The 19,701-nt window shown below is 49.9% G+C and overlaps 1 protein-coding gene across 8 annotated transcripts in view; it reads right to left on the bottom strand.

Moving 5' to 3' along the window:
* The window catches only part of LOC140348657 (inositol hexakisphosphate and diphosphoinositol-pentakisphosphate kinase 1-like), a 109,486-nt gene extending 90,739 nt beyond the window's left edge, over positions 1-18,747 (bottom strand). For all 8 annotated transcript variants that reach the window (XM_072434656.1, XM_072434661.1, XM_072434662.1 and 5 more), the window contains exons 1-7: positions 18,565-18,747; positions 18,319-18,409; positions 18,004-18,089; positions 17,706-17,860; positions 16,531-16,632; positions 14,187-14,348; positions 920-1,041 (exon numbers count right to left, since the gene is read on the bottom strand). In XM_072434656.1, the coding sequence (XP_072290757.1) occupies positions 920-1,041; positions 14,187-14,348; positions 16,531-16,632; positions 17,706-17,860; positions 18,004-18,089; positions 18,319-18,409; positions 18,565-18,724 (878 nt within the window). In that variant the 5' untranslated portion in view covers positions 18,725-18,747. The remainder of the gene's footprint in view (positions 1-919; positions 1,042-14,186; positions 14,349-16,530; positions 16,633-17,705; positions 17,861-18,003; positions 18,090-18,318; positions 18,410-18,564) is intronic.
* Positions 18,748-19,701: the final 954 nt, after the last annotated feature.

The following is a 19,701-nucleotide window of genomic DNA, read 5'->3' as shown; positions in this document are numbered from 1 at the left end:
TACTTCTGACATCATGTACATCTGACATCATGTACTTCTGACATAATGTACTTCTGACATCGTGTTCTTCTGACATCATGTACTTCTGACATCATGTACTTCTGACATCGTGTACTTCTGACATCGTGTACTTCTGACATCGTGTACTTCTGACATAATGTACTTCTGACATCGTGTACTTCTGACATTGTGTACTTCTGACATCATGTACTTCTGACATCATGTACTTCTGACATAATGTACTTCTGACATCATGTACTTCTGACATCATGTACTTCCGACATCGTGTTCTTCTGACATCATGTACTTCTGACATAATGTACTTCTGACATCATGTACATCTGACATCAGGTACTTCTGACATCATGTACTTCTGACATAATGTACTTCTGACATCATGTACTTCTGACATAATGTACTTCCGACATCGTGTACTTCTGACATCATGTACTTCTGACATCATGTACTTCTGACATGTACTTCTGACATCGTGTACTTCTGACATAATGTTCTTCTGACATAATGTTCTTCTGACATCGTGTTCTTCTGACATCGTGTACTTCAAATACTTCTGCTTCTACAAATACAACAAACACTTCTGCTTCTACAAATACAACAAACACTTCTGCTTCTACAAATACAACAAACACTTCTGCTTCTACAAATACTTCTGCTTCTACAAATACTACAAACACTTCTGCTTCTACAAATACTACAAATACTTCTGCTTCTACAAATACTACAAACACTTCTGCTTCTACAAATACTTCTGCTTCTACAAATACTACAAACACTTCTGCTTCTACAAATACTACAAATTCCTTTAAGAAAACAATACGGGGGCTACATAACTTCAAGGTGCAGATGTGTGGGCGTGGTGTAATAGTAGTAGTAGTATAGTATTAGTAGTAGTACTCACCCGAGTACTTTGGCGCAGTCGTCGTAGTACTTCATGGAGTTCTTGACGAAGCTGAATCCATTTACATCACAAACAAACGAGTGACCGTTTGCTCTGAGCAGATCGAACCCACACACCGTCTGCTGCAAAACAAGACCAGAACCGGGTCTAAAACAAGACCAGAACCGGGTCTAAACAAGACCAGAACCGAGAACCGGGTCTAAACAAGACCAGAACCGGGTCCAAAACAAGACCAGAACCGGGTCTAAACAAGACCAGAACCGGGTCCAAAACAAGACCAGAACCGGGTCTAAACAAGACCAGAACCGGGTCCAAAACAAGACCAGAACCGGGTCTAAACAAGACCAGAACCGGGTCCAAAACAAGACCAGAACCGGGTCCGAAACAAGACACGAACCGGGTCTAAACAAGACCAGAACCGGGTCTAAACAAGACCAGAACCGGGTCCGAAACAAGACCAGAACCGGGTCCAAAACAAGACCAGAACCGGGTCTAAACAAGACCAGAACCGGGTCCAAAACAAGACCAGAACCGGGTCCAAACAAGACCAGAACCGGGTCCAAAACAAGACCAGAACCGGGTCCAAAACAAGACCAGAACCGGGTCCAAACAAGACCAGAACCGGGTCCAAAACAAGACCAGAACCGGGTCTAAACAAGACCAGAACCGGGTCCAAAACAAGACCAGAACCGGGTCTAAACAAGACCAGAACCGGGTCCAAAACAAGACACGAACCGGGTCTAAACAAGACCAGAACCGGGTCTAAACAAGACACGAACCGGGTCCGAAACAAGACCAGAACCGGGTCTAAACAAGACCAGAACCGGGTCTAAACAAGACACGAACCGGGTCCGAAACAAGACCAGAACCGGGTCCAAAACAAGACCAGAACTGGGTCCAAACAAGACCAGAACCGGGTCCAAAACAAGACCAGAACCGGGTCCAAACAAGACCAGAACCGGGTCCAAAACAAGACCAGAACCGGGTCTAAACAAGACCAGAACCGGGTCCAAAACAAGACCAGAACCGGGTCCAAACAAGACCAGAACCGGGTCTAAACAAGACCAGAACCGGGTCCAAAACAAGACCAGAACCGGGTCCAAACAAGACCAGAACCGGGTCTAAACAAGACCAGAACCGGGTAAACAAGACCAGAACCGGGTCTAAACAAGACCAGAACCGGGTCCGAAACAAGACCAGAACCGGGTCTAAACAAGACCAGAACCGGGTCCAAAACAAGACCAGAACCGGGTCCAAACAAGACCAGAACCGGGACCGGGTCCAAAACAAGACCAGAACCGGGTCCAAACAAGACCAGAACCTGGTCCAAAACAAGACCAGAACCGGGTCTAAACAAGACCAGAACCGGGTCCAAAACAAGACCAGAACCGGGTCCAAACAAGACCAGAACCGGGTCCAAAACAAGACCAGAACCGGGTCCAAAACAAGACCAGAACCGGGTCTAAACAAGACCAGAACCGGGTCCAAAACAAGACCAGAACCGGGTCCAAACAAGACCAGAACCGGGTCCAAAACAAGACCAGAACCGGGTCCAAACAAGACCAGAACCGGGTCTAAACAAGACCAGAACCGGGTCCGAAACAAGACCAGAACCGGGTCCAAACAAGACCAGAACCGGGTCTAAAACAAGACCAGAACCGGGTCCGAAACAAGACCAGAACCGGGTCTAAAACAAGACCAGAACCGGGTCCTAAACAAGACCAGAACCGGGTCCAAAACAAGACCAGAACCGGGTTTAAACAAGACACGAACCGGGTCCAAAACAAGACACGAACCGGGTCCAAAACAAGACACGAACCGGGTCTGAACAAGACCAGAACCGGGTCCAAAACAAGACCAGAACCGGGTCCAAACAAGACCAGAACCGGGTCTGAACAAGACCAGAACCGGGTCCAAAACAAGACCAGAACCGGGTCTAAACAAGACACGAACCGGGTCCAAAACAAGACCAGAACCGGGTCCAAACAAGACCAGAACCTGGTCCAAAACAAGACCAGAACCGGGTCTAAACAAGACCAGAACCGGGTCCAAAACAAGACCAGAACCGGGTCCAAACAAGACCAGAACCGGGTCCAAAACAAGACCAGAACCGGGTCCAAAACAAGACACGAACCGGGTCTAAACAAGACACGAACCGGGTCCAAAACAAGACCAGAACCGGGTCTAAACAAGACCAGAACCGGGTCCAAAACAAGACCAGAACCGGGTCCAAAACAAGACCAGAACCGGGTCTAAACAAGACACGAACCGGGTCCGAAACAAGACCAGAACCGGGTCCAAACAAGACCAAAACCGGGTCCAAAACAAGACCAGAACCGGGTCTAAACAAGACCAGAACCGGGTCCAAAACAAGACCAGAACCGGGTGTAAACAAGACACGAACCAGGTCTAAACAAGACCAGAACCGGGTCCAAACAAGACCAGAACCGGGTCCAAAACAAGACCAGAACCGGGTCTAAACAAGACACGAACCGGGTCCGAAACAAGACCAGAACCGGGTCCAAACAAGACCAGAACCGGGTCTAAACAAGACCAGAACCGGGTCCAAAACAAGACCAGAACCGGGTCTAAACAAGACCAGAACCGGGTCCAAAACAAGACACGAACCGGGTCTAAAACAAGACCAGAACCGGGTCCAAAACAAGACCAGAACCGGGTCCAAACAAGACCAGAACCGGGTCCAAACAAGACCAGAACCGGGTCTAAACAAGACACGAACCGGGTCCGAAACAAGACCAGAACCGGGTCCAAAACAAGACCAGAACTGGGTCCAAACAAGACCAGAACCGGGTCCAAAACAAGACCAGAACCGGGTCCAAACAAGACCAGAACCGGGTCCAAAACAAGACCAGAACCGGGTCTAAACAAGACCAGAACCGGGTCCAAAACAAGACCAGAACCGGGTCCAAACAAGACCAGAACCGGGTCTAAACAAGACCAGAACCGGGTCCAAAACAAGACCAGAACCGGGTCCAAAACAAGACCAGAACCGGGTCTAAACAAGACCAGAACCGGGTCCAAAACAAGACCAGAACCGGGTCCAAACAAGACCAGAACCGGGTCTAAACAAGACCAGAACCGGGTCCAAAACAAGACCAGAACCGGGTAAACAAGACCAGAACCGGGTCTAAACAAGACCAGAACCGGGTCCGAAACAAGACCAGAACCGGGTCTAAACAAGACCAGAACCGGGTCCAAAACAAGACCAGAACCGGGTCCAAACAAGACCAGAACCGGGACCGGGTCCAAAACAAGACCAGAACCGGGTCCAAACAAGACCAGAACCTGGTCCAAAACAAGACCAGAACCGGGTCTAAACAAGACCAGAACCGGGTCCAAAACAAGACCAGAACCGGGTCCAAACAAGACCAGAACCGGGTCCAAAACAAGACCAGAACCGGGTCCAAAACAAGACCAGAACCGGGTCTAAACAAGACCAGAACCGGGTCCAAAACAAGACCAGAACCGGGTCCAAACAAGACCAGAACCGGGTCCAAACAAGACCAGAACCGGGTCTAAACAAGACCAGAACCGGGTCCGAAACAAGACCAGAACCGGGTCTAAACAAGACCAGAACCGGGTCCAAAACAAGACCAGAACCGGGTCTAAACAAGACCAGAACCAGGTCCAAACAAGACCAGAACCGGGTCCAAAACAAGACCAGAACCGGGTCTAAAACAAGACCAGAACCGGGTCCGAAACAAGACCAGAACCGGGTCTAAACAAGACCAGAACCGGGTCTAAACAAGACCAGAACCGGGTCCAAAACAAGACCAGAACCGGGTCCTAAACAAGACCAGAACCGGGTTTAAACAAGACACGAACCGGGTCCAAAACAAGACACGAACCGGGTCCAAAACAAGACACGAACCGGGTCCAAAACAAGACCAGAACCGGGTTTAAACAAGACACGAACCGGGTCCAAAACAAGACACGAACCGGGTCCAAAACAAGACACGAACCGGGTCCAAAACTAGACTAGAACCGGGTCTAAACAAGACCAGAACCGGGTCCAAAACAAGACCAGAACCGGGTCTAAACAAGACCAGAACCGGGTCCAAAACAAGACCAGAACCGGGTCCAAAACAAGACCAGAACCGGGTCCAAACAAGACCAGAACCGGGTCTAAACAAGACACGAACCGGGTCCAAAACAAGACCAGAACCGGGTCTAAACAAGACCAGAACCGGGACCGGGTCCAAAACAAGACCAGAACCGGGTCCAAACAAGACACGAACCAGGTCTAAACAAGACACGAACCGGGTCCAAAACAAGACCAGAACCGGGTCTAAACAAGACACGAACCGGGTCCAAAACAAGACCAGAACCGGGTCTAAACAAGACACGAACCGGGTCTAAACAAGACCAGAACCGGGTCTAAACAAGACACGAACCGGGTCCAAAACAAGACCAGAACCGGGTCTAAACAAGACCAGAACCGGGTCCAAAACAAGACCAGAACCGGGTCTAAACAAGACCAGAACCGGGTCCAAAACAAGACCAGAACCGGGTCTAAACAAGACCAGAACCGGGTCGAAACAAGACCAGTACCGGGTCTAAACAAGACCAGAACCGGGTCCAAACAAGACCAGAACCGGGTCCAAAACAAGACCAGAACCGGGTCTAAACAAGACCAGAACCGGGTCCAAAACAAGACCAGAACCGGGTCTAAACAAGACCAGAACCGGGTCCAAAACAAGACACGAACCGGGTCTAAACAAGACCAGAACCGGGTCCAAACAAGACCAGAACCGGGTCCAAAACAAGACCAGAACCGGGTCCAAAACAAGACCAGAACCGGGTCTAAACAAGACCAGAACCGGGTCCAAAACAAGACACGAACCGGGTCTAAACAAGACACGAACCGGGTCCAAAACAAGACCAGAACCGGGTCTAAACAAGACCAGAACCGGGTCCAAAACAAGACCAGAACCGGGTCTAAACAAGACCAGAACCGGGTCTAAACAAGACCAGAACCGGGTCCGAAACAAGACACGAACCGGGTCTAAACAAGACACGAACCGGGTCTAAACAAGACCAGAACCGGGTCCGAAACAAGACCAGAACCGGGTCCAAAACAAGACCAGAACCGGGTCTAAAAAAGACCAGAACCGGGTCCAAAACAAGACCAGAACCGGGTCCAAAACAAGACCAGAACCGGGTCGAAACAAGACCAGAACCGGGTCTAAAAAAGACCAGAACCGGGTCCAAACAAGACCAGAACCGGGTCTAAACAAGACCAGAACCGGGTCCAAAACAAGACCAGAACCGGGTCTAAACAAGACCAGAACCGGGTCCAAAACAAGACCAGAACCGGGTCTAAACAAGACCAGAACCGGGTCCAAAACAAGACCAGAACCGGGTCCAAACAAGACCAGAACCGGGTCCAAAACAAGACCAGAACCGGGTCTAAACAAGACACGAACCGGGTCCAAAACAAGACCAGAACCGGGTCCAAAAGAAGACCAGAACCGGGTCCAAAACAACACCAGAACCGGATCCAAAACAAGACCAGAACCGGGTCTAAACAAGACCAGAACCGGGTCCAAAACAAGACCAGAACCGGGTCTAAACAAGACACGAACCGGGTCCAAAACAAGACCAGAACCGGGTCTAAACAAGACACGAACCGGGTCCAAAACAAGACACGAACCGGGTCTAAACAAGACCAGAACCGGGTCTAAACAAGACCAGAACCGGGTCCAAAACAAGACCAGAACCGGGTCTAAACAAGACCAGAACCGGGTCCAAAACAAGACCAGAACCGGGTCCAAACAAGACCAGAACCGGGTCTAAAACAAGACCAGAACCGGGTCTAAACAAGACCAGAACCGGGTCCAAAACAAGACCAGAACCGGGTCTAAACAAGACCAGAACCGGGTCCAAAACAAGACCAGAACCGGGTCCAAACAAGACCAGAACCGGGTCTAAACAAGACCAGAACCGGGTCCAAACAAGACCAGAACCGGGTCCAAACAAGACACGAACCGGGTCCAAAACAAGACCAGAACCGGGTCTAAACAGACCAGAACCGGGTCTAAACAAGACCAGACCCGGGTCCAAAACAAGACCAGAACCGGGTCTAAACAAGACCAGAACCGGGTCTAAACAAGACCAGAACCGGGTCCAAAACAAGACCAGAACCGGGTCCAAAACAAGACCAGAACCGGGTATAAACAAGACCAGAACCGGGTCCAAACAAGACCAGAACCGGGTCTAAACAAGACCAGACCCGGGTCCAAAACAAGACCAGAACCGGGTCCAAAACAAGACCAGAACCGGGTATAAACAAGACCAGAACCGGGTCCAAACAAGACCAGAACCGGGTCTAAACAAGACACGAACCGGGTCCAAAACAAGACCAGAACCGGGTCTAAACAAGACCAGAACCGGGTCCAAAACCAGAACCGGGTCTAAACAAGACCAGAACCGGGTCTAAACAAGACCAGAACCGGGTCCAAAACAAGACCAGAACCGGGTCTAAACAAGACCAGAACCGGGTCCAAAACAAGACCAGAACCGGGTCCAAAACAAGACCAGAACCGGGTCTAAACAAGACCAGAACCGGGTCCAAAACAAGACCAGAACCGGGTCCAAAACAAGACCAGACCCAGGTCCAAAACAAGACCAGAACCGGGTCCAAACAAGACCAGAACCGGGTCCAAAACAAGACCAGAACCGGGTCCAAAACCAGAACCGGGTCTAAACAAGACCAGAACCGGGTCCAAAACAAGACCAGACCCGGGTCCAAAAGAAGACCAGACCCGGGTCCAAAACAAGACCAGAACCGGGTCCAAACAAGACCAGAACCGGGTCCAAAACAAGACCAGAACCGGGTCTAAACAAGACCAGAACCGGGTCCAAAACCAGAACCGGGTCTAAACAAGACCAGAACCGGGTCCAAAACAAGACCAGAACCGGGTCTAAACAAGACCAGAACCGGGTCCAAAACAAGACCAGAACCGGGTCCTAAACAAGACCAGAACCGGGTCCAAAACAAGACCAGAACCGGGTCTAAACAAGACCAGAACCGGGTCCAAAACAAGACCAGAACCGGGTCCAAAACCAGAACCGGGTCCAAAACAAGACCAGAACCGGGTCCAAACAAGACCAGAACCGGGTCTAAACAAGACCAGAACCGGGGTCCAAAACAAGACCAGAACCGGGTCTAAACAAGACCAGAACCGGGTCCAAAACAAGACCGGAACCGGGTCTAAACAAGACCAGAACCGGGTCCAAAACAAGACCAGAACCGGGTCTAAACAAGACCAGACCCGGGTCCAAAACAAGACCAGAACCGGGTCCAAACAAGACCAGAACCGGGTCTAAACAAGACACGAACCAGGTCTAAACAAGACCAGAACCGGGTCCAAAACAAGACCAGAACCGGGTCTAAAACAAGACCAGAACCGGGTCCAAACAAGACCAGAACCGGGTCCAAAACAAGACCAGAACCAGGTCTAAACAAGACACGAACCGGGTCCGAAACAAGACCAGAACCGGGTCTAAAACAAGACCAGAACCGGGTCCAAAACAAGACCAGAACCGGGTCTAAACAAGACCAGAACCGGGTCCAAGACCAGAACCGGGTCTAAACAAGACCAGAACCGGGTCCAAAACAAGACCAGAACTGGGTCTAAACAAGACGAGAACCGGGTCCAAAACAAGACCAGAACCGGGTCCAAACAAGACACGAACCGGGTCTAAACAAGACACGAACCGGGTCCAAAACAAGACCAGAACCGGGTCTAAACAAGACCAGAACCGGGTCCAAAACAAGACCAGAACCGGGTCTAAACAAGACCAGAACCGGGTCTAAACAAGACACGAACCGGGTCTAAACAAGACCAGAACCGGGTCTAAACAAGACAAGAACCGGGTCCAAAACCAGAACCGGGTCTAAACAAGACCAGAACCGGGTCCAAAACCAGAACCGGGTCTAAACAAGACCAGACCCGGGTCCAAAACAAGACCAGAACCGGGTCCAAACAAGACCAGAACCGGGTCCAAAACAAGACCAGACCCAGGTCCAAAACAAGACCAGAACCGGGTCTAAACAAGACCAGAACCGGGTCCAAAACAAGACCAGAACCGGGTCCAAACAAGACCAGAACCGGGTCCAAAACAAGACCAGAACCGGGTCCAAACAAGACACGAACCGGGTCTAAACAAGACACGAACCGGGTCCGAAACAAGACCAGAACCGGGTCTAAACAAGACCAGAACCGGGTCTAAACAAGACCAGAACCGGGTCTAAACAAGACACGAACCGGGTCTAAAAAAGACCAGAACCGGGTCCAAAACAAGACCAGAACCGGGTCTAAACAAGACCAGAACCGGGTCCAAAACAAGACCAGAACCGGGTCTAAACAAGACCAGAACCGGGTCCAAAACAAGACCAGAACCGGGTCCAAAACAAGACCAGAACCGGGTCTAAACAAGACCAGAACCGGGTCCAAAACAAGACACGAACCGGGTCCAAAACAAGACCAGAACCGGGTCCAAAACAAGACCAGAACCGGGTCTAAACAAGACCAGAACCGGGTCTAAACAAGACCAGAACCGGGTCCAAACAAGACCAGAACCGGGTCCAAAACAAGACACGAACCGGGTCCAAAACAAGACCAGAACCGGGTCCAAACAAGACCAGAACCGGGTCCAAAACAAGACCAGAACCGGGTCCAAACAAGACCAGAACCGGGTCTAAACAAGACCAGAACCGGGTCCAAACAAGACCAGGACCGGGTCCAAAACAAGACCAGAACCGGGTCTAAACAAGGCCAGAACCGGGTCCAAAACAAGACCAGAACCGGGTCCAAACAAGACCAGAACCGGGTCTAAACAAGACCAGAACCGGGTCCAAAACAAGACCAGAACCGGGTCCAAACAAGACCAGAACCGGGTCCAAAAGAAGACCAGAACCGGGTCCAAAACAACACCAGAACCGGGTCCAAAACAAGACCAGAACCGGGTCCAAACAAGACCAGAACCGGGTCCAAAACAAGACCAGAACCGGATCCAAACAAGACCAGAACCGGGTCCAAAACAAGACCAGAACCGGGTCTAAACAAGACCAGAACCGGGTCTAAACAAGACCAGAACACAAGACCAGAACCGGGTCCAAACAAGACCAGAACACAAGACCAGAACCGGGTCCAAAACAAGACCAGAACCGGGTCTAAACAAGACCAGAACCGGGTCCAAAACAAGACCAGAACCGGGTCCAAAACAAGACCAGAACCGGGTCCAAAACCAGAACCGGGTCTAAACAAGACCAGAACCGGGTCCAAAACAAGACCAGAACCGGGTCTAAACAAGACCAGAACCGGGTCCAAAACAAGACCAGAACCGGGTCCAAAACAAGACCAGAACCGGGTCTAAACAAGACACGAACCGGGTCCGAAACAAGACCAGAACCGGGTCTAAACAAGACCAGAACCGGGTCTAAACAAGACCAGAACCGGGTCCAAAACAAGACCAGAACCGGGTATAAACAAGACCAGAACCGGGTCCAAAACAAGACCAGAACCGGGTCCAAAACAAGACCAGAACCGGGTCTAAACAAGACCAGAACCGGGTCCAAAACCAGAACCGGGTCTAAACAAGACCAGAACCGGGTCCAAAACAAGACCAGAACCGGGTCTAAAACAAGACCAGAACCGGGTCCAAAACAAGACCAGAACCGGGTCTAAACAAGACCAGAACCGGGTCCAAAACAAGACCAGAACCGGGTCTAAACAAGACACGAACCGGGTCCAAAACAAGACACGAACCGGGTCAAAAACAAGACCAGAACCGGGTCCAAAAGAAGACCAGAACCGGGTCCAAAACAACACCAGAACCGGGTCCAAAACAAGACCAGAACCGGGTCCAAACAAGACCAGAACCGGGTCCAAAACCAGAACCGGGTCTAAACAAGACCAGAACCGGGTCCAAAACAAGACCAGAACCGGGTCCAAAACAAGACCAGAACCGGATCCAAACAAGACCAGAACCGGGTCCAAAACAAGACCAGAACCGGGTCCAAAACAAGACCAGAACCGGGTCCGAAACAAGACCAGAACCGGGTCCGAAACAAGACCAGAACCGGGTCTAAACAAGACCAGAACCGGGTCTAAACAAGACCAGAACCGGGTCCAAAACAAGACCAGAACCGGGTATAAACAAGACACGAACCGGGTCCAAAACAAGACCAGAACCGGGTCCAAAAGAAGACCAGAACCGGGTCCAAAACAAGACCAGAACCGGGTCCAAAACAAGACCAGAACCGGGTCTAAACAAGACCAGAACCGGGTCCAAAACAAGACCAGAACCGGGTCCAAACAAGACCAGAACCGGGTCTAAACAAGACCAGAACCGGGTCCAAAACAAGACCAGAACCGGGTCCAAACAAGACCAGAACCGGGTCCTAAACAAGACCAGAACCGGGTCCAAAACAAGACCAGAACCGGGTCTAAACAAGACCAGAACCGGGTCCAAAACAAGACCAGAACCGGGTCTAAACAAGACCAGAACCGGGTCTAAACAAGACACGAACCGGGTCCAAAACAAGACCAGAACCGGGTCCAAAAGAAGACCAGAACCGGGTCCAAAACAACACCAGAACCGGGTCCAAAACAAGACCAGAACCGGGTCTAAACAAGACCAGAACCGGGTCCAAAACCAGAACCGGGTCTAAACAAGACCAGAACCGGGTCCAAAACAAGACCAGACCCGGGTCCAAAACAAGACCAGAACCGGGTCTAAACAAGACCAGAACCGGGTCCAAAACAAGACCAGAACCGGGTCTAAACAAGACCAGAACCGGGTCCAAACAAGACCAGAACCGGGTCTAAACAAGACCAGAACCGGGTCCAAAACAAGACCAGAACCGGGTCCAAACAAGACCAGAACCGGGTCCAAAACAAGACCAGAACCGGGTCTAAACAAGACCAGAACCGGGTCCAAAACAAGACCAGAACCGGGTCTAAACAAGACCAGAACCGGGTCTAAACAAGACACGAACCGGGTCCAAAACAAGACCAGAACCGGGTCTAAACAAGACCAGAACCGGGTCCAAAACAAGACCAGAACCGGGTATAAACAAGACCAGAACCGGGTCCAAACAAGACCAGAACCGGGTATAAACAAGACCAGAACCGGGTCCAAACAAGACCAGAACCGGGTCCAAAACAAGACCAGAACCGGGTCTAAACAAGACACGAACCGGGTCCAAAACAAGACACGAACCGGGTCCAAAACAAGACCAGAACCGGGTCCAAAAGAAGACCAGAACCGGGTCCAAAACAAGACCAGAACCGGGTCCAAAACAAGACCAGAACCGGGTCTAAACAAGACCAGAACCGGGTCCAAAACCAGAACCGGGTCTAAACAAGACCAGAACCGGGTCCAAAACAAGACCAGAACCGGGTCTAAACAAGACCAGAACCGGGTCCAAAACAAGACCAGAACCGGGTCTAAACAAGACCAGAACCGGGTCCAAAACAAGACCAGACCCGGGTCCAAAACAAGACCAGAACCGGGTCTAAACAAGACCAGAACCGGGTCCAAAACAAGACCAGACCCAGGTCCAAAACAAGACCAGAACCGGGTCTAAACAAGACCAGAACCGGGTCCAAACAAGACCAGAACCGGGTCCAAAACAAGACCAGAACCGGGTCCAAACAAGACCAGAACCGGGTCTAAACAAGGCCAGAACCGGGTCCAAAACAAGACCAGAACCGGGTCTAAACAAGGACAGAACCGGGTCCAAAACAAGACCAGAACCGGGTCCAAACAAGACCAGAACCGGGTCTAAACAAGGCCAGAACCGGGTCCAAAACAAGACCAGAACAGGGTCCAAACAAGACCAGAACCGGGTCCAAACAAGACCAGAACCGGGTCTAAACAAGACCAGAACCGGGTCCAAAACAAGACCAGAACCGGGTCTAAAACAAGACCAGGACCCTGGACAGTGCTTGTCCCCTGGGGTCTTCTTCTACAGTGTGTCTTGCTCTTCCTGCTGCACTGCCCCCGGGGGCCGTTTGGGAATTAGATTAAGTCTAATATTAGATATTAATTAATACGTTTGTGGTGAATTTTATTGTAGTATGTGCGAGCAGCTTAGAGGGAACAGTGGTCTAAACCCGGTCTAAACTCGGTCTAAACACAGTTCTAAACACAGTCTAAACACATTCTAAACACAGTCTAAACACAGTCTAAACACAGTCTAAACACAGTCTAAACACAGTCTAAACCCGATCTAAACTCGGTCCAAACACAGTTCTAAACACAGTCTAAACACAGTCTAAACACATTCTAAACACAGTCTAAACACAGTCTAAATACAGTCTAAACACAGTCTAAACACAGTCTAAACACAGTCTAAATACAGTCTAAACACAGTCTAAACACAGTCTAAACACATTCTAAACACAGTCTAAATACAGTCTAAATACAGTCTAAACACATTCTAAACACAGTCTAAACACAGTCTAAATACAGTCTAAACACATTCTAAACACAGTCTAAACACAGTCTAAATACAGTCTAAACACAGTCTAAACACAGTCTAAACACAGTCTAAATACAGTCTAAACACAGTCTAAACACAGTCTAAACACATTCTAAACACAGTCTAAATACAGTCTAAATACAGTCTAAACACATTCTAAACACAGTCTAAACACAGTCTAAATACAGTCTAAACACAGTCTAAACACAGTCTAAACACAGTCTAAACACAGTCTAAACACATTCTAAACACAGTCTAAACACAGTCTAAATACAGTCTAAATACAGTCTAAACACAGTCTAAACACAGTCTAAATACAGTCTAAATACAGTCTAAACACAGTCTAAACACAGTCTAAACACAGTCTAAACACAGTTCTAAACACAGTCTAAATACAGTCTAAATACAGTCTAAATACAGTCTAAACACAGTCTAAACAGTCTAAACACAGTCTAAATACAGTCTAAACACAGTCTAAATACAGTCTAAACACAGTTCTAAACACAGTCTAAATACAGTCTAAATACAGTCTAAATACAGTCTAAATACAGTCTAAATACAGTCTAAATACAGTCTAAACACAGTCTAAACACAGTCTAAACACAGTCTAAACACAGTCTAAACACAGTCTAAACACAGTCCAAACACAGTTCTAAACACAGTTCTAAACCCAGTCCTAAACCCAGTCCTTAACCCAGTTCTAAACCCAGTCCTAAACCCAGTCTACACCTGGCCCAAAGCCCTCAGTTGTACCTTGAACGCCAGGCAGACCTTACGGGCGACCAGCTTCTCGATGGCCGTCAGCATCACTGGATATCGAACCTCTTTCCCTTCAGAGTCGCGCTCCACTTTTCCGTCCAGAGCCGGAGATTTGCGAGCCTCTGCGTGAGCATAATCTGGACCCACCGTGTACACCTGAGACACAGGTGACATACACCTGAGACAATGGTGACATACACCTGAGACAATGGTGACATACACCTGAGACACACAGGTGATATACACCTGAGACACACAGGTGATATACACCTGAGACACACAGGTGATATACACCTGAGACACACAGGTGATATACACCTGAGACACACAGGTGATATACACCTGAGACACACAGGTGATATACACCTGAGACACAGGTGACATACACCTGAGACACACAAGTAACATACACCTGAGACACACAAGTAACATACACCTGAGACACACAGGTAACATACACCTGAGACACAGGTAACATACACCTGAGACACACAGGTAACATACACCTGAGACACACAGGTAACATACAGCTGAGACACAGGTGACATACACCTGAGACACAGGTAACATACACCTGAGACACACAGGTAACATACACCTGAGACACACAGGTAACATACAGCTGAGACACAGGTGACATACACCTGAGACACACAGGTAACATACACCTGAGACAATGGTGACATACACCTGAGACACACAGGTGACATACACCTGAGACACAGGTGACATACACCTGAGACACACAAGTAACATACACCTGAGACACAGGTAACATACAGCTGAGACACACAGGTAACATACACCTGAGACACAGGTGACATACACCTGTGACACAGGTGACATACACCTGAGACACTGGTGACATGCACCTGAGACACTGGTGACATGCACCTGAGACACACAGGTAACATACACCTGAGACACAGGTGACATACACCTGAGACACACAGGTAACATACACCTGAGACACACAGGTAACATACACCTGAGACACAGGTGACATACACCTGAGACACACAGGTAACATACACCTGAGACACACAGGTAACATACACCTGAGACACACAGGTAACATACACCTGAGACACACAGGTAACATACACCTGAGACACACAGGTAACATACACCTGAGACACACAGGTAACATACAGCTGAGACACAGGTGACATACACCTGAGACACAGGTGACATACACCTGAGACAATGGTGACATACACCTGAGACACACAGGTGATATACACCTGAGACACACAGGTGATATACACCTGAGACACAGGTGACATACACCTGAGACACACAAGTAACATACACCTGAGACACAGGTAACATACAGCTGAGACACACAGGTAACATACACCTGAGACACAGGTGACATACACCTGAGACACACAGGTGATATACACCTGAGACACAGGTGACATACACCTGAGACACACAGGTAACATACACCTGAGAGACAGGTAACATACACCTGAGACACACAGGTGACATACACCTGAGAGACAGGTAACATACACCTGAGACACACAGGTGACATACACCTGAGACACACAGGTGACATACACCTGAGACACACAGGTGATATACACGTCTGTGCTGAGCGGGTGGATCTGCCTCTCCGAAGCTGTTTTATGAAACACCAACAACTGTGTGTTTTTATTTCCTCTTCATGTAGTGATGTTACTCTGTACTATAAGTGACAGTATCACTGAGACTGTTTGTATTTTAAAATATGTATTTATACAGTCAATGTCAAATATTAACTTTTGGACATAAAAAAACAAAAACACGGTCATATCAAACAGCGCCCCCTGTGTCACATGTGAGAGAACAGCGCCCCCTGTGTCACATGTGAGAGAACAGCGCCCCCTGTGTCACATGTGAGAGAACAGCGCCCCCTGTGTCACATGTGAGAGAACAGCGCCCCCTGTGTCACATGTGAGAGAACAGCGCCCCCTGTGTCACATGTGAGAGAACAGCGCCCCCTGTGTCACATGTGAGAGAAAAGCGCCCCCTGTGTCACATGTGAGAGAACAGCGCCCCCTGTGTCACATGTGAGAGAAAAGCGCCCCCTGTGTCACATGTGAGAGAACAGCGCCCCCTGTGTCACATGTGAGAGAACAGCGCCCCCTGTGTCACATGTGAGAGAACAGCGCCCCCTGTGTCACATGTGAGAGAACAGCGCCCCCTGTGTCACATGTGAGAGAACAGCGCCCCCTGTGTCACATGTGAGAGAACAGCGCCCCCTGTGTCACATGTGAGAGAACAGCGCCCCCTGTGTCACATGTGAGAGAACAGCGCCCCCTGTGTCACATGTAGTTTCAACTGTCGTTACCTTGACGTCGGTTCCGTCCGTGGGCATAAACTCTTCATAGATGTAGGAGCCAGTTTTCCTGACGCTGCTCTCAGGAGAGTAAACGCTGCTCCTGCTTCCGATCTGAAAGACCAAGAAAAAAGATCAAAAACAGTTCATAACATTAATAATATTCTTCATTAATGTTCTTGTTTTGTTGGACCAGACTCCGGCCACCTTAAAGGCGCAATGGATCATTTTTCGGCAATTTGAGAACGCAGGCGGAAGTGCACATGCCACTCCCCCGTGCTCATGCCACTCCCCCGTGCTCATGCCACTCCCCCGTGCTCATGCCACTCCCCCGTGCACATGCCACTCCCCCGTGCTCATGCCACTCCCCCGTGCTCATGCCACTCCCCCGTGCACATGCCACACCCCCGTGCACATGCCACTCCCCCGTGCACATGCCACTCCCCCGTGCACATGCCACTCCCCCGTGCTCATGCCACTCCCCCGTGTGGACTGATACAACACACACGTGCGTTTGTTCATTAGAGCGACGGATCACATCACATCTCTCGTCTCCCGTAGATTTCTGTCCACTTCTGCGTCAGCTCGAACTGTCTTTCTCCGTCTTCATTTTGTCCCGTCACTGAGGGAACTATATTATGATAGATCAATGCGCTTAGACACGTGGAAACGAGCCTGACGCGGCTGCAGGTGAGCGGTAGGTGCGTTTTATGATTGACACGTGGCAGGACAAATGATTTATCCATGCCACGAGGAAATATGATAAAAAATTTGCTGAAAAAAACCGTCCATTCCACCTTTAAGACACTGTGCAGGCGAGCTGGCTCCTGTCTTCACTGGCCTTTTTAACACCTCCTGGAGCCATGTCCCAGCTTCAAGTCGTCCATCATTGTCCCTGTCCCTGTCCCTGTCACCAAGGAGCCCCGGATCTGGACTTAATGACTACAGACCTGTGGCACTGACGTCTGTAGTCATGAAGTCACCCAGGAGGGTCAGGGTTAACCCTGTAGGGTTAGGGTCAGGGTTAACCCTGTAGGGTTAGGGTCAGGGTTAACTTTAAAAGGAAGAGCGAACTGTTGAAGAAACTGTAGCAGCCAGGATGTCCCTAGCCCCTCGTCTCCTTTGCCTCCTTGCCCCTTGTCTCCTAGCCCTTGTCCCCTAGCCCCTCGTCTCCTTCGTCCTTTCACCTTCCTGAAGAGTCGCTGACTGCCGCCCCCTGCTGACGTCGGGTAGTAAATGTAAACGTTGTGATCTTCAGCACAAACTGGTTTCTCCACAAACGGTTTGTGAAACACTTCACCGTTCACCTCCACGTGGTCCTCGCACTCCACCAGGTTACACTCTGAAAGACAGGACAATCTGGGTCAGAACCAGGTCTGAACCAGGTCTGAACCAGGTCAGAACCAGGTCTGAACCAGGTCTGAACCAGGTCTGAACCAGGTCAGAACCAGGTCAGAACCAGGTCAGAACCAGGTCTAGTCCTACCTTCTGGATGGTCCGGGTCTCGGTTCAGGACGGCGTATCGAGGCAGGTCAATGCCCTCCTCCTGAAGGATCCGATAAACTTCCCTCCTGCAAAACATAAACTTTTATTTACTTTATTTAATATTGGCATGTGGTGGTAGTGGTAGTGGTAGTAGTAGGAGTAGTAGTAGTAGTAGGAGTAGTAGTAGTAGTAGGAGTAGGAGTAGGAGTAGGAGGAGAAGTAGTAGGAGTAGTAGTAGTAGGAGGAGGAGTAGGAGGAGAAGTAGTAGTAGTAGGAGTAGTAGGAGTAGGAGGAGGAGTAGGAGTAGTAGTTTACCTGTCCTGGATGTAGTACTGCATGTCCAGGTCATTGATGAGCAGAGGATTCCTGAGTTTAGAATATTCCACAGCTTTATCCAATGGGAAACCTGCAACAGAACTGAAGTATAAGTACTAAAATACTGCAGTACATGTACTACAACATGGCAGTATAAATACTACAATACTGCAGAAGAAGCATAGAACGGAGGGGGCCACTCGTCTCACCAGGGGCCATTCATCGCACAGGGGCCACTCGTCTCACCTTTAGAGTGAAACGACACCAGGACGTTGCACAGGGGCCACTTCTCCGGTGGCTGCTCCAGAATCACGTCTTCGGGGAAAACTGTGACTTCGATGAACTCAAAGCGACAAAGTCTCTCAAGAATCTGAACCATCGGCTTCGAGCGAGACTTCTTGGTCATGGCACAAATCCCCACCACTATGCGGCGCTAGAACACACAAAACAACACAAGACGTGTCAACGGTCCTACAACATCCAGAGACTTTAGGTCCTCAGGATCTCATCCCAGAGCCACTGAGGAGCCACTGAGGAGCCACTGAGGAGCCACTGAGGAGCCACTGAGGAGCCAACAACCTCAGGGACTTCATCTTGGGTGATGGACGAGTCCCTCTGAGTCCTCAGTCTCTGCTTCCTCTTCAGAAGACGTGACAGTGGGATTAAGGAGGTCCTTAAAGTCCTTCCACCGTCCAACGACCTCCCAAGTGGAGGTCAGAGGTCAGCAGGTCTCCACCTGCACCATCAACGTGTTGGTGAAGCACTGCTTCCTCCTCCTGAGGCGCCAACCGATAGTTTTCCCCAAACTCCTCCCAGCCCCGGGTTTTTGCCTCTGCAACAGCACGAGCTGCGGCTCGCTTGTCCTGCCGATACCTGTCGATGACCTCAGGAGACCTTCAGCCAGAGTGGCCTGATAGGGCTCCTTCTTCAGTCCGGCCCTTACTTCCGGTGTCCACCACCGGGTTCGGGGGCCCCCGCGACAGGCACCGGAGACCTTGTGACCACAGCTCTGAGCAGCCGCATCAACAATGGAGGCGGAGAACATGGTCCACTCTGACTCAATGTCCCCAACCTCCCCCGGGACATGGGAGAAGCTCTCCCGGAGGTGCGAGTTGAATACCCTACTGACAGAGGGCTCCACTAGACGTTCCCAACAGACCCTCACAATGCGCTTGGGTCTGCCAAGTCTGTCCGGCTTCCTCCTCCACCAGAGGATCCAACTCACCACCAGGTGGTGCTCTACAGCTCCCCCCCTCTCTTCAACCGAGTGTCCAAGACACGAGGCCGGAGGTCAGGGGTCAGATGACACGACAACAAAGTGGATCATTGACCTCTGGCCTGTGTCCTGGTGCCACTGATGGACCTTGTGCTTGAACATGGTGT

This window comes from Eucyclogobius newberryi, unplaced genomic scaffold (genome assembly GCF_026437365.1).
Source record: "Eucyclogobius newberryi isolate DKJ021-1_F unplaced genomic scaffold, fEucNew1.0.hap1 SCAF_7, whole genome shotgun sequence".
Classification (NCBI taxonomy): domain Eukaryota; kingdom Metazoa; phylum Chordata; class Actinopteri; order Gobiiformes; family Gobiidae; genus Eucyclogobius; species Eucyclogobius newberryi.
This window is presented reverse-complemented; position numbering and strand designations above follow the sequence as displayed.